General features: G+C 36.3%; 3 protein-coding genes across 3 annotated transcripts in view; 2 read left to right on the top strand and 1 right to left on the bottom strand.

Annotated features, from left to right (window-relative positions):
* The first annotated feature begins 1,584 nt into the window (after window positions 1-1,584).
* On the top strand, window positions 1,585-4,150 carry LOC148722522 (bifunctional arginine demethylase and lysyl-hydroxylase JMJD6-like). Its single transcript, XM_088734988.1, has 4 exons — window positions 1,585-2,273; window positions 2,704-2,839; window positions 3,116-3,245; window positions 3,874-4,150. The coding sequence occupies exons 1-4, from the start codon at window positions 1,645-1,647 to the stop codon at window positions 3,960-3,962; spliced, it is 984 nt and encodes a 327-aa protein (XP_088591114.1). The 5' UTR covers window positions 1,585-1,644; the 3' UTR covers window positions 3,963-4,150.
* Window positions 4,151-5,727: 1,577 nt separating this feature from the next.
* LOC111341295 (uncharacterized) lies at window positions 5,728-9,743 on the top strand. Its single transcript, XM_022948255.2, has 4 exons — window positions 5,728-6,473; window positions 8,207-8,342; window positions 8,669-8,801; window positions 9,551-9,743. Exons 1-4 carry the CDS (start codon window positions 5,851-5,853, stop codon window positions 9,634-9,636), a joined length of 978 nt encoding a protein of 325 aa, XP_022803990.2. The 5' UTR covers window positions 5,728-5,850; the 3' UTR covers window positions 9,637-9,743.
* A 3,701-nt stretch (window positions 9,744-13,444) lies between these two features.
* Window positions 13,445-14,921, bottom strand: part of LOC111341301 (glucose-induced degradation protein 4 homolog) — a 5,268-nt gene continuing 3,791 nt past the window's right edge. Inside the window, exons 5-7 of the mRNA XM_022948265.2 lie at window positions 14,861-14,921; window positions 14,403-14,533; window positions 13,445-13,890 (exon numbers count right to left, since the gene is read on the bottom strand). The exon at window positions 14,861-14,921 is cut by the window's right edge and continues 41 nt beyond it. Of these exons, the coding sequence (XP_022804000.1) occupies window positions 13,827-13,890; window positions 14,403-14,533; window positions 14,861-14,921 (256 nt within the window). The 3' untranslated portion in view covers window positions 13,445-13,826. The remainder of the gene's footprint in view (window positions 13,891-14,402; window positions 14,534-14,860) is intronic.

Raw genomic sequence — 14,921 nt, 5'->3', positions numbered from 1 at the left:
GGGCTTTTTTAGAAGATCTTGTGTAGAATTTTAGCTAGGACTACCCCTTCAACTCTTTTACTCCCAAGATGTGATTGTTTACCCCCCACCCCATCCCCCTAGAGCTACTTTACATTTCCTTCTAAAGTAGTTACGAGAATTGGGTGTTGAATCACGATTACATCTACCTGATAAGTTTGAGTATTCTCACTACCTGTTTGCTGGATAATGTATGGATAAGGGACCTAGATTGACCTCGAACACAAACCCAGTTTTTCAGTCAGCACCAGCATGTAGATGGTTTCCTCCCAAATAACCCGGGTGGTTCGAAATTCAGTATTAAATTATAAACGAATTAAGTGCAGACCAACATTTATGTCAAACAAATGACAGATCTCCTTGCGGAAATCCGAAGAGACGATGTAGATGATTACGACCGCACCCATGTCAGGTTTTGTTCAGTACCATGCCACCCTCTTAGTGTACTGTCGGGTTTTAAGATGCAATTGAATGATCTTGTTGCCAACAGTGCCAAGGGGAGGAGATGGAAACAGCGGGACAATTGTAAAAAACTTATGACTAATAACAAAAACTCTCTTGATAAAGATCTTTAGACAAGGTCTCAATTCATAAATAGATGAATATATCAGTCCCCATTGAACTTTACCCTTTAGAGTTCTTCTTTAACAAAACTGACGTAAATAGCTGTGTAATTCAAGTTTGGGAAGATTCGATAATAAGAGAACAAAAACCATGCTTCAAAACACTACGTGAGACATGCAAACATGACGCACGATAACAATGATGACACTTTCACACACGTAAGTACGGCCGCCCCGCTCTCCTAGCTCGTTCAAAATGAAATCAATATTGTGCCAATGATAGTTTTGTAAGGCATACGAATTCTTTCTTATATATAATAAGACAGGTATATATTTGCTTCGTTATGGCACTTTGTATACGTCAATCTGCCTATAATTTTATCAACCCAAGGCTTCCGGCTATTGACAATAGCTCTCAAACGTCTGCGATATTGGACCGATGGTGGGCACACCTTGTGAGTTTATATTGCCAAGTGATCACGCCAGAGCTCCGTTTACAGGATATTTGTTGATAAAATTAACAAAATACATTTGAATAACTTGAATTAATATATGTACCTTTTTTTACCTTACCTCCCTTTTGGTACATTCTTTTTTAGATTCCCACCAATTTTTTTTTTGTTTTTTTTTGTTTTTGTCATTCAGGTGCAGCGCATGTCCCTCGCGCTCGGATGTTTAACGATAAATTATTATTAGCAAACAGATGCACAATATTCATAACTATGTTTCTTACTTTGGCGGAAAAAACATTTTTTTGAGAATTTATAAAAATATATTTATGCAAAAACTAGAAATGTAATCAGACCTGAGCTAACTGTGTTAGTTGACCTGCAGGAGATCACGTGTTAATTCTATACACGCGGATGAAAATCATACCAAAACTGGGTATTTTAAAAAAAATCTGTTTACAAGTTAAAAAAACATACGTAAGAAAAACATTTGCATTCTGAGAGAGAACTATTTATGTGAACTTTTATAACCCATAACCCAATATCGCCATTTTGTGGTATGAGTCTAGTATGAGCATTGGTCACACAAGTATCTCTAAAACGAAAGATCTTTCATGGCGGACTCGAAAAAGATCGACGATTTAGCCTTCCGATTCTCTAAGCTGAGAGAAAAATGTATTAGATCCGGAGAATCTATTGAAAACATTCGATGGGAGTTCTTGCGAAATGTTTATCGAGTTCCAACAACTCAAGCAAAAGCGAGCGAAAGCAGTTTCTTCACATGGAACAAGATAATTTGGTTTCTGATCCTGCCCGCAATCACTTTGTTCTTGTGTCAGTCGATTTTGGAATACGACGCGGACGCTAAATGTCTCATTGAACCCGATGCCGTGTTTTTGAACGAGTTGGCCCGCAAACCAACCAATTGTTCGCTGCTTTGTGAGGGTGTGAATGAAATACAACGGGTCTCTAATCTTTCTAAGAAGGAGTTTATCTCTACGTACGCATATACAGGGAGACCTGTGGTTATTACCGATGCTGCGCAAAACTGGTCAGCTGTAAATGCGTTCAGTTTCAAGTTTTTTAAGCGCCTGTACGCTAAGAGCGATGAGGCAGATTTGGAGAACACCGATGAGGGATGCCTGTTTTTCCCCTACAAATCTGGTTTTCAGTCTCTAGCACAAGCTTTGAGAATGCCAAAGAAAAGAGCAGAGTGGAAAGGGAAACCATGGTATATTGGCTGGTAAGTAAGGTTGTCTCGCGGTTTTTTTTTTCGACAAAGAAGGAAAAGGGTTATTCTACCGAACACTAGAATTGAAGAACGGCATAATAAAGAGTAGTAGTCGGTGACAAATGCATTCCTACTTTATAGAGTGAGGAAAGAGATTAACATATTCGTGATAAGCAAAATACTTTGATTTATAAAATATTATTACAAAACTAAGTTTGTTTTATCTGTCGCAGTTTCTTGTAGTGGATCAGTTCAGGGAAATCATGCAAGCATTTTCTCAACCGTTGAAAAATATCTCATGCAATGCGCCCCAAGAACGAATCATGGGAAGCGCTGGAAACTTACTTAGTAGAAAATAATGTTATTAAAAGTTTCGTCTGAAAATGAGTTGAGTTTAATCAAAGGGTGCATACCAATGCTACTATGCTTCTCTGTTTTATAGGAGTAACTGTGATCCCACTGCCCGTCAGATACTGCGCAAATACTACAACAAACCTTATTTTATACCACATGACGCAGAGACAGGCGATCAAGACTGGATATTTATGGGAGGGCCTGGACCTGGCGCACCCATACACGTAAGTACCATATGACAAAACCTTTTCAAAGCGAGAAGAAACTGGGTCTTTTTTTTTTTTAACAATAGACCGCACTTTCTATCGGTTTACTGGCGATATACTTAATTCAAAATATTTTTGTGGAAACGCTGTCTTTTATTAATTTTTTTAGAAAGAAGTATCGCAGAAAGGAGTCTTGATTTTTTTCACCGTCTTTAACAAAACAGACGCAAAGTGCGCGAGAAAGCGCATTACTATGAAATATAACCAACGCAACACTCTGTCCCATAAATTTAGATTGACATGGTGCAGCGTCCTTCATGGCAGGCCCAGCTGTCAGGACAAAAGATGTGGACTCTTATTCCTCCTCCAGAGTGTGAACACATCTGCAGGACAGTACAAGTAACAATGCAGAAAGGAGAAATCAGTAAGTTAAGAGGAAACGTAAGACAGAAAAACTCCTCCTACTTTATCCCCGAAACACATTGGACAAATTTAAAATAATTTCAATTTTTGGTTTGATCGAAGCGATAATAGAAATCGCAGCGACTTGTGTTTAAAGCAGTGCACACTGAGCAGTGTGTCGCAAGAACCTGCCACAACTAACCGGCGTGCCATAACAATTACGGCGCGCGTTGGGGAAGAAAGAAGTGATGGGAAGGGCCTTCTCGTTAGTCCCCAATCACCCCCCACCCCCTCGCCATCTTGATGGTGCTCGAGTGGGCACTAGCTCTCGTCATCCCGCCTGGGAACCAGTCGGGGTGAGGTTATGTCTTTACTCTCTTCTTTCCCTATATCCATCTATTTTTATTGTCCCTCTATTCCAATAGGACCCTCATAAGTGTCAACGAGGAAGTAACATTTCCTTATTGGTATATATGCCCAGATTCTCATGGGGCAGAATGGGTGGACATCATCTCCAATAATTGATTCAATGCATCACTTCGTTGCCAGTTTCTTTTGAAGTTTTCTTAAAGCCATAGTTAAATGCCATTTTCTTTTTTGTTCTGTTCAGCCTCTTTGGTAAACCATTGCAATTTTTTTTTCTGTTTCAGTTGTACTAGACACCAACCAGTGGTTCCACTCCACGAAAATTATTCCCACAGGAGAATTGAGTATCACAATTGGAGCAGAATACGACTGATATTTTATAATGGAGCTGTTTTGTGTAAAGCAACATTAAGGAAAAATATCCGAGATAAATGACATAAGATCTAAATAATTGCAACTCAACGTAAGGGAGAAAATCAGTCACGGTAACTTAATTGAGGGTCCAGATAAGGTGATGGTTCTTATGGCAAACGATTAAAATTATGGCCAGTTTACGGCTAACGGTTATAATATCTTTTCACTGTTATCACCACAAAAGCTTTTTTAACTGATTTTTTTACGACTAACGATAGCCGTTATAATTTGTCCATTATTACGCCTAACGGCTAAATCGTTTTGGCCGCCAAACGGTTAACTCCATTGAAGCGCTCTTGGCTATGTAATTTCAAATTCTATCCACTTGACAAAGCATGTATGTAAACTGTTAATCATAGCCAATTAGAATTGCTTACTATTTGACAAATTGATTATAAAGTTATTCGTTTATTTTTCGTGATTCGCTACTGGCCTTCCATTTGGCATTACACTATCTGTGAAACACTCACTCTTTCCAAAATCAACCTATAACAAATAGGAAATTGCCAAAACTGAAGTAATGAGTCTTATAAAATCGTTACTTCATCTTAAAATTAGAAAACAAGATCATTTCATACTTCGCGTCATGTGAGGTTTCCTGCTGTAATAACGATAACGCTAACGGTACGATATTGATAACGAATAAGATAACGATGACGATGATGATGATGATGACGCTCATAACGATGACAATGACGCTCCTGGCGATGACAATGACGCTCATGACGATGACAATGACGCTCATAACGATGACAATGACGCTCATAACGATGACAATGACGCTCCTGGCGATGACATTGACACTCCTGGCAATGGCGATGATGATGACAGTACCGTTAAACTCACTCGCAGGCTTCAATGTATTTTAACTGCATGTCGTTACATCAAGGGCCTTGATGAAGTCAAAGTTTTATATCTTATCAGGAAGACGAACACTGCTTCTTTTAATTTTGCCTGTTAATTACAAATTGTTATCTTATTTCGTTACAAAAACTTTTCAAATCTGTGAGACTTGTATTTCATACTACAAGGCATTCCGTTTTTCAGGATATTCCTCTGTTCCATCTTCCGTCTTCTGTAAACGTATTTCGGACCTTGCTCGCTTCGCAACGTTAGCGGCTCTTTTGGCCATTACTCGCTGATTGAAATGGTAAAATGTTCTCTCTTCGAATAATAACAATTTTTCTTTAAAGTTTCCAGGATGTGCAAATCCATAGGAAGCAGTAGCTATCAAAATTTCGGTCGATAAACATTAAATTGTCAGAATATAGCTGATTGACACGTCCCAACCGTACCTTAGGTGAGTGTTAAGTCACGATTGATACCAACATGTCAACATCTATAAAAACGAAGTACATCTAGCTTAACTTCCCAAACTAATCGTTCTTATAAAACAGACTAAATGTACGAAAATCATCGTGACTCGGTTGATTGTGCAAGAATGGCTAAACATGATTCCTTATTTAGGGCAATATAACACCGATAACTCGAATCCCCAAACTTCAGCCATTTTTCGTTTCCCTGTATTGAAACATTTTCAGCAAGATGCCAGCGTCAGCTACTTAAGAAGCAAAAATAAGATGATAAGATGGTAAAGAACGTGAATTTAGCTGTTAATATTTCGCTGTTAGCATTTCGTAGTAATTTAGCACCTTGCAGGGGAGGGCGATAAAGGACGAAGAAGTCTGGAAACTGGTAACAAGGAAATCGACGGCACTGACCTACCACTCATAATAGTAAGCATCAAGCTGTGACTTGATCAATATTTATGATGTAGCGGCTTGATATCTAGGTGAGAATACAAGTTTAATTTACAGACAAAGCATACGTTTCCTTCCTCCCTGTTAATGGCGACTGCAACGCGTGTCGAAGAACTCACCGACCTGTTTTCTGATCTCCGCGAAAGATCATTGAAGAGCGGCGAAAATGTTGAAAACATTCGAGCGGAATTCCTACGGCAGGTAGGAACGGATCCTGCACAATCGAGTTTTCTTCATAAGAATAGCCTAAAATGGTTCGTGATTGTTTTTTTACCCGTTGTTTTGGCTTTTGCTGGTTACTACTTCGACGTGATCGAGCTGCTGCATGTTAAAGAAGAACCATGTCTTATGAACGTCAATGAGATTTTCATCGAGGTCACAAGGAAACGAACAAACTGCACTCTTTTGTGCGAAGGTTTGACCGAAATTCCCCGGGTTTCTGGCTTATCGAAACAGGATTTCACTTCAAAATATGCGTACACTGGAAGACCCGTCGTTGTCGTCGACGGTGCGAAAAACTGGTCAGCCATTGATCGCTTCAACTTTACGTTCTTCAAAGAACTCTTCGACAAGAACAAAGACGCGTATCGAGTAAACGAAGAGGAGTGTCAATTCTTTCCCTATAGAACAGAGTTTATTTCTCTTGAAGAGGCCATGAACATGTCAAAAGAAAGATCAGAGTGGAAAGCAGAGCCATGGTATTTCGGATGGTGAGTTCCAAAAGTAAAATTTACGAAAATGTAACATCGAAGAATACGATTGAAGTTGAAAGCAGCTGACAATATTGTGTTGGAATAGCCATTTGATTTCGAATTAGATCCTTTACTTTGTCAGCTGTTACCGTGACTATGGGGACACTTTTTATTTCAATTCAAAATTAACAGTGTTCTTTAACAAATCAAACCAAAATTTTAAAGTCAGATTTTTCAGTGCTATTCTGATCTCCCGATGAGTATAGTTTGAACACCTGTCGAATGGAAAAGTAAATTTCTAGCTGCATTTATACAGCTGTTTTTAAATAGATCTAGTCTCATTTCCATGTAAATAAACTACTTCTAGCTGACTAAAATGGATCTAAGAAACGCCACTCTAATTTTTTAAGATTTTTTTTGTGTACTTTTCGTTTTTCCCTCAATGTAGATTTTATTGTAAATTTTTTTTTTCTTATGCAACACGGGATGTAAACATAATTAACGACGGACTCGTTTTTGACAGCCTTCATTAGGTCAAAGCAAATTAGCTTCGTGTTCTTTGATTCGTGCCTTATTTTCCACGAAAATCTGACTGTCTTTTGTCCTTTTTCTCTGGCATAAGTTTTCTTATGGGTTTTGAGTTTATGTTACATCAAAAAATATCCATTAGTTCGCAAAGAACTGTTTTCCTTTAACATCATCACAATAAGTCTAGACAGAAGTGAATTTTAACTCCAAGCATTGTAGACTTTAGTAATTTATTTCTGTTGAAAGGAATTAGTTTGGCACTCTTTCAACTAAACATAAGAGTCTTGTTTTCTGAGGAGACAACAAGAGTAAAAAATTGAAAAGTTTTGAGTGAACTCTGAAGCACCATATGGTTTGCTTTTCAGCCTTTTAAAACAACATTTTGAATTGAAGGTCGGTATAGCAGCAGATGTGTCACAAATTAAAAAAATATACAACATGTTTAAAAACATGTTTCGAAAATTTTATAGACTGTCATTTTCAGTTCTGATGTATACAAAGTACAAAGTTGAATCAAAAGTGTATAACAAAATGCTCATGGGACAAAACAACGATAGAAATAAGACAATATATGCAATAACAAGGAAAGTTCTAAATTAACCTGATAAAGTTGATGATTAAGTGGAGGTTGCTCCCAATGAATGTAAATAGCTTCTTTGATTTTAAGTTGGAGAGTTGTGGAAACATGATCTAAGATGCTAAGTAAAACACTCATCAGAATATAGGGTGCGACATTGTTGAGAATTTTGTAATTGTCTGAAAATGTGAGAGGTCCTATCACTAACCAAGTACTCATGCATACATGTGGATAAATGTCAAGAGGTTTAAATTTTAAAAAAAAGAAAATTTTGGACACCAGATCAGAATTAGGATATTCACAGCATGAACATTTGAAAGTTAGGATTTTTGTGATTACTTTTTTCAGTTAGTCTCTTCAATATTAGCCAATATCAGTTTTTATCTTTACATTAAGACTTCTTTGGGCTTTGCCTCTTTTCAGGATAACTATAATAACCCTTTCACTTCCAAGGGTTACTAAAGAGGAATTTGCCAGAGTATGCCATCGATGAATTTTCAAGTAAATTGGTGTAATTGATCCAAACTCAGTTTATCCCAAAAGTTGATGGAGAACTCCTGTTTCTGGCCTGTTTTTTTTTTTTTCACCATTAGGTTTTCCTTACAGGAACTTTGGACCATAACAACTGTATACCTTTGTTATTTAGGAGCAATTGTGACCCTGTAATCAGACAAGAGTTGCGCACTCACTATCAGTTACCATATTTCTTGCCAAAACAATCAGAAACTAGTGAACAGGACTGGATTTTCATGGGAGGGCCAGGACCTGGGGCCCAGATACATGTAAGTTAATTCTTATGATTAGCTTCTTGCATGTGTTCTATTGTACAACTCTGATTACTTTTATTTGAGTTATTATTTTTATTCTTACTCCTGAAATAGACTTTAAGATGATTTTCTCCGTAAGGCGATAATATGGTTAATTAATGATGGTAACTATTCCAAAGTTTTAAAATTTAGAAGATGTTACCACAGAAACTGTTAAGCAAAAACTTTCCCTAAGTTTATTTTCAACTGCTTATGACTTCAAAAACTCATGAAGTGTTGTGGTTTTGAAAAATGTATTGAGCATGTTTATTGACCAAAACTTTGATACCTTCTTTTTGAAGATTGATAGCGTGGATCGTCCATCGTGGCAAGCCCAGCTGTCAGGACAGAAGATATGGACTCTTATCCCTCCACCTGAGTGTGAAGAAGTCTGTACTCCCAAATTAGCAACTACAATGAAAAGGGGAGAAGTCAGTAAGTAATAAATAATTAAATTTTTTTTCTGTCCAATGCAAAAGGAAACAGCAAATGACCTCAAAGATAGTATGAAAAGGTAGAAGCATGAAATTCAATACAACTTGTGCAAATATTTGACTTTGATTGCTCCTCTGGTTTGTACATTTGCTGGACTCTGTAGATATTGTGAAGAACTGTTTTGTTGTTGTTGTTGTTTTAACACACTTTACAAGTTTGTTGGTACAAAATTTATCATTTTGTCTCATTATAAATACTGATTTGTATAGCATGTGCATACTGTTCACCAGTTTTATTATCTATTAAATGTAACCCTCTTTTTACACTCTTTTGATGTTGTACACTGAGAAAAAAATTCAAGTATTTGAAACCCACAACCCCACAACAAACAACCATTCATTTGTTGACAACATTTATTGTAACATATTAGATAGAACCAGTAATTCAGTGAGCGAAACAGTGAAAAACCTACTCCAAACAACTATTTTCCTATTGATAATATTGAATATTCACAGGATTCACTTTTCTGAATCTAAAAAGCAATCCTTAAAATTATAATTTGGATATATCAACAAAGTTGAAATGGTAAATTGGCCACCGTAACGATTACAAAAGCCCTTCGTCGGAGCTCCATCGAGCGTTATATCCAAATTATTTCGTTACCACCACCGACACAGCCCCAAACAGTTTCTTTAGAAACTATCAGCCTTTAATCCTTAACATTAGATTTTCCTGCTTTTAATTTGCAGTTATTGTGGACACAAATCAGTGGTATCATTCAACAAAGGTTTTGCCTGGAGAGCTCAGCATTACTATAGGAGCAGAATATGACTAAAATGATTTCCCCTAACAATGTGAATATTTTTTTTTTCTGAAAACTGTCTTTTTTTCCTTTTTAACAAAACTGTTTGTTTCAGTAAGTAAATAATTTTTTTTTAATAACTTGTAAGATGCAATTGCTTATGTTCTGAAATGAACTGATTAATATTGTTTGGCTGAAAGAAGGTCATGATGCATTGCAAAGGAGATACGGGGTAATTAGTTAATAATATATCATGATAGACAAATTTGAGCAAGATAGAATAAAATAATTTAATTGATATTAGAGTAAGTCTGTGGGGAGAAAACTGCGCCACTCCAATTACTTGACAAGTTGTTCACTTGTGGCCGGAAGAAGAAACAAGATCTAGCTTAAAATGTAGTTGACCCTTACCCATTTAAGTTACTGTACATGCTATTTAATAAGATTATATTTAATTACTTTGCATCCAGTTTGACATTCAACTTCTAGCAGCATTGTAAGTTTCACCTCAGAACAGCTTCACTTTCAGACCATTACTGACATGAGGTCTTTCAATACTTAATAAGTAGTTCATTCCTGAAGCAATCAATAGAATTCACAGCTGACCTCTTGGCAATTTTTAAGTTCTACTTATAGTTTTCTGATACCCATTTATACTTAACAACTCAATGTTGCCATGCATCTGTTCAGTAATATTTAGCTATAGGTCACAGATGACCTCAAATTGTGGTACTACAGGTGTAAGTGCAGCATTCCCATTTACGTTCATAATTAAGTTTTTCTTATTGTTTTTCGCATTCTTTCACCCACTTATATTTATATTGTTAGATTTTTTTGTATAATTTTGCTTTGTTTAATTTTATTTTGTAGAAGTTTCTTGGTAAAATTCAGCACTAGAGTATTAGAGTCCTTGAGATCAATGTCAATTATTTTACTGCGATCAACTCCTAGTTTTCCGTCCTTTGTGCGATGTTTGTAAGTGTTTTTCCTTGTCCAATTGCTTTTCCTCTGTTGTTTACATTTCTATTCCTTGTACTTGTATTTTGCAGTAATGAGTAATTATTTTGTTCAGCCTATTACATAATCGTGGTTTATGACAGCCACCACTGACAAAAGAAAAGTTTCTTACCTAATGACACAACACAATGGAGGAGTTTAGGGCCCCCAACCTAAATATTTTATTGCATAATGACCACTTTGCCACCTGCCCCTCTCAAAGAGGTTTGCAATTAATGACTGACAAAAACTTATGACATGATTTAGAATATTCTATGTACAAGGCTAAAAGATTAGGAAAAATTATTAAAATGTTTATGAAGCAAACATTATGGACATGATTTTGAATAGCGAGGTATAGGCTTGCTAATCAAGAGCTATGCAGGAGATGAACCCAGGCCTCTCTCTGGGGGAGCTATCAAAAGTAAAACACACAAACCTGAGTCAGAGAGAAATATTTTTGGACTGTCAAATAGAATACACAGACATACAGTAACAAGTTGGAAGAAGTATTTAATATACCATAGAACTTACCAGGTAATTAAAAGTATACTCAAAGAGTAAGTAATTTAATAATAATTCATAACATTGATGTTTACGATAATTGTGCTACCATTAGATCTAAAAAAATAAAATGTGGGTAATAATAATAATAATAATACCTTTATTTAGACACAATAATGTTTAAAGCTGAACAGCCTGTGGGGTCATGTGTAAATCCAAATAAACTCTAAATTAAATAAATTCAAATGATGATGGTTTTTGAGTAGAGGGGAAAACCGTAGTACCTGGAGAAAAGCCTTCGGAGCAGAGTAGAGAACCAACAAACTCAATCCACTTATGATGCCGGGTCCAGGAATCGAACCCAGGACACATTGGTGGAAGGCGAGTGCTCTCACCACTACGCCAACCCTGCTCCCCAATTGGGTCAATTCATGCCTAACCCTAAAACGGAATGCGGAAAGAGGGTGTCCTACTTCCGTTTTATATATGACTGGATGTCCCTCCCAGTATTTTTAAGAAGGCCAATGCCATGCACAATTTTTAAGGAAAACCTTACATGATTCTTAATGGATAAATACTTTAAATGATGGATAAAACTTAAGATATACGCAGGTTTAGATCTGTGACAATTGTATTTCTTATTTTAGCTTTTAATACTTTTATTTTTACAGAGGACCTCCCTGAAAACCACGTATTTACGTGACCGGCGCTTCCTCCTTAAAGATTGTTTATTATTATTATTATTATAATGGAACAAATTTCATAGTTCTGGAGAACAGTCCACCTTGGGATATCATGCCAGACCCTGTCAGGTTACCTGCCTGAGACCCTTTCAGCTACAAAGGATGGTGCTTCACAACCCCTAAAATTCATACTGCGTTTTTTTGGGAATTATCAATTTGTCACCTTAGTTTTCTTTGTTAAGTTCTTTTTATTATTTTTTTTTAACAGCAATTTCTACTCAAATTTTTTAACTGCCCTAAAAATGCCTTCATTTACAATTCTAAATCTTGCCTCCCTCCATTTCTCCCAAACCCCAAAACTTAGCAGTATACCTCTTACAAGCAGAGTCTTAAATCCCACAAACAATTTGAAACCCAATGAAATTTATGTGACTAGTGCACTTCATACCACCCATTCCAGGAGCAAGTTCTTACTTAAGCCAAGCTCTAATTTATAATGATTTCACCAACAAGACTATCTTGGTACTTGATTATGTCTTATCAAAGTATGTACAGAAGTTATTTCCTCAATCATCCACAGAATTGACTTCAACAGTAAAAATGTATAGGAGTATAACTGCTTTGTGAGGAATGCAAGCAATGATGATAACAGTATTTACTCTATGGAGGGCTGCAGTATTTATTAATATATTTGCAACTCATTGGACAGGATTCACAAATGTTGCTGAATCTGTATTATTGTACTGTCATTTAGTGCTTTACACTCAAGAGGACTAGAATAAGATAAAAGTTAATGCCAACATGTTACAGTACTTTTTTGTTTGAAGTGCCATCATCCTTGCTCATTGTACAGAGCATGCTATGACAAAGGAAGGTACTTCAATTTCTAACCAGCCATCAAGCTAATTAAAACTCTTTGATTCCCGGTATGTGTACCTCTTTCTATTTGTATTGTAAAAACAGTTATTACAACCATAAAAACCATGAAAAGGAGGTTAAATGGTTCATTGGCTTAGCATAGACATAAAACAACACACTCGAAAAGAAATAACCAGGAGATTTAAGTCATGCTGAAACCTTGGTTTAAAATTAACTTTCACAGTCTGGGCCCCGTTATGCAAAGGACAGATAACTCTATCCAGCAGAGAAATTGCTATCCACTGGATAGGTGTTGACAAAACATACTGTGCCATCCAAAACATAGAAATTTAACCTGCCAATAGCACTATCCACCGTACCAACAAAAGGGGCCAGATGCGCACAATATTTTATTAAAGATACAAGTGGAGCTAACCATAAAGTACTCTTTACCCCCAAAATGGTATTAATTTGTCAATAAGTACTATAACAAGAAATTAGCAATGAAGTGGTCCTTTCTTGACTATAGTGGGACAGACATACCCTTGTAGTGTCATCAAGTTGGGAATTTGAGTCTGGAAACATTTGTTATTAAACAGTATTGCAAATGTTCCAGGGAACAATTGGGAGTGTTTTTACTTGACTCCTTCAGTACAGAGGGTGCCATACTGACAATAATAGCAATGCCCCAACCAATTCTTAACTTTTCTTTCCAGTTTTCTCTGAAATACACTACAATACATGTTGTAATGAAGCTGATCAAAACTGGTAGCTGTAAAACTTTCAATCAAAGACATAAATAACTTAAAGAATTAACATTTTGATTAATATTCCCATTTTAGTAATCAAATAGAACAGTTGCATATAATTTATTCCACATTCTATGTGTAACTGTGTAAGCCATAACTATTTGCATCAGGACGAAAACAAAAACCTGCCAAGGTATCATTTTCTCTTCATGATGATAACTCCTCACCGTACGATAATCTTTGCAACATGACACTATGCATGCTTAATATAAAACCTCAAACACTATTTTGATTTTATGATAAATGTCTGTCAAGCTTGCCTGACCTGAACAGTGAATCAAGGTCAAATCATAATACCATCAATGAAGTGGGAAAGGAAGTCTAAAAATATCATTAAGAAGCAAAGTATAAAGATCTGTTTTCTTGTTCATTATCATCTGAATTCATAAATGGGTTGACTGTGATCAGGAACATGGACAAGATTTAAGGACTGAAACCTGGGGAGGAAGAAAAGGTGGATTTAAGTAATCTTATAATGTTAATATAGAGTGCTTTTCTATCCAGTGTTCTTTGAACCAAAACAAAAGTAATCACAATGGCCAATCAAAAGAAAGGAAATCAACTTTAGAAGCCGATGAGATCTCAAAGCAAAACCAACCAAACTGACTAAAATGTAGGAAGACACTAGCCGCCAAATTGTGATTGGTTTTAGTTTTGGATTTGATTGGTTGAAGGGATGGCACTAATGTTCTGGATCAATCACAAAGCAAAATGAAGCAAAAACAAAGCAATATGTAAGCCTGTAAACAAAAATGCTTGGACATCAGCTTAGAAAATAAGGCTGTTAACATCAAGTTGAGCTTAAATAGTAAACTTTCTGGGAATAGCAAAGAAAAGACCTCTTTTTTTTTAAGATTTGACAAGTTGTGTTCCAGTTTTTGTATTGTCCAAAACACAAGAACAAAAACACAAGCAAATAGAAACACAACAAAAAAAAAGGTGAAATTACCATTCAGAGCTTCGGTGATAATAGTAACCCTCAATGGTGGCCGCTGATTTCTGTAAACAAACATAATAAAACCCAGCAAATGACGCTCCAGTGATGTCTGTGATAGTGTGATCTGGAACTAAGAAATGTTCCTGCAAATCAAAGAAAAAGTTGCTTTGTTAGAAAATTGAGAGGTCATGGGGCCTGATTAAACCTTGACATCCTCACATAAGAATGGATATTCTCCATTCTGGTACATCTGTGTACTTCCCATGGTGCCAACAAAGAGAATTTGGTTGACAATGAAGAACTTTTCTAATTGGTGATCATTTACTTTATTCTCCTGACCTTGTTGTATGATTTAGGGGTGATATTGTAAGGAGAAATAAGATGCAAGTCACTCTTAGTACTCAAAGGGTTAACCAGGTTAAGAATATGGCACAGCCTAGAATGGAAAATACAAACTTAAGGAGACTTACCTTCCATCTCATAAAAACAAAGTCTAGATTGTCCAGTTGGCTGTAATCAAAACTGTCTGAG

Source organism: Stylophora pistillata, chromosome 10, assembly GCF_964205215.1.
Source record: "Stylophora pistillata chromosome 10, jaStyPist1.2, whole genome shotgun sequence".
NCBI classification, from domain to species: Eukaryota; Metazoa; Cnidaria; class Anthozoa; order Scleractinia; family Pocilloporidae; genus Stylophora; species Stylophora pistillata.
Note: the sequence above shows the minus strand (reverse complement) of the source record. Positions and strands in the feature narration are given on the sequence as shown.

Bases quoted from the DNA above. Each gene is read 5' to 3' on its own strand.
- LOC148722522 (XM_088734988.1), top strand. From the start codon at position 1,645: ATGGCGGACTCGAAAAAGATCGACGATTTAGCCTTCCGATTCTCTAAG. The intron at 2,840-3,115 runs GTAAGTACCATA...CCATAAATTTAG, and splicing joins GACCTGGCGCACCCATACAC to ATTGACATGGTGCAGCGTCC. The intron at 3,246-3,873 runs GTAAGTTAAGAG...TTTCTGTTTCAG, and splicing joins AATGCAGAAAGGAGAAATCA to TTGTACTAGACACCAACCAG.
- LOC111341295 (XM_022948255.2), top strand. From the start codon at position 5,851: ATGGCGACTGCAACGCGTGTCGAAGAACTCACCGACCTGTTTTCTGAT. The intron at 6,474-8,206 runs GTGAGTTCCAAA...TTTGTTATTTAG, and splicing joins GAGCCATGGTATTTCGGATG to GAGCAATTGTGACCCTGTAA. The intron at 8,802-9,550 runs GTAAGTAATAAA...TTTAATTTGCAG, and splicing joins AATGAAAAGGGGAGAAGTCA to TTATTGTGGACACAAATCAG.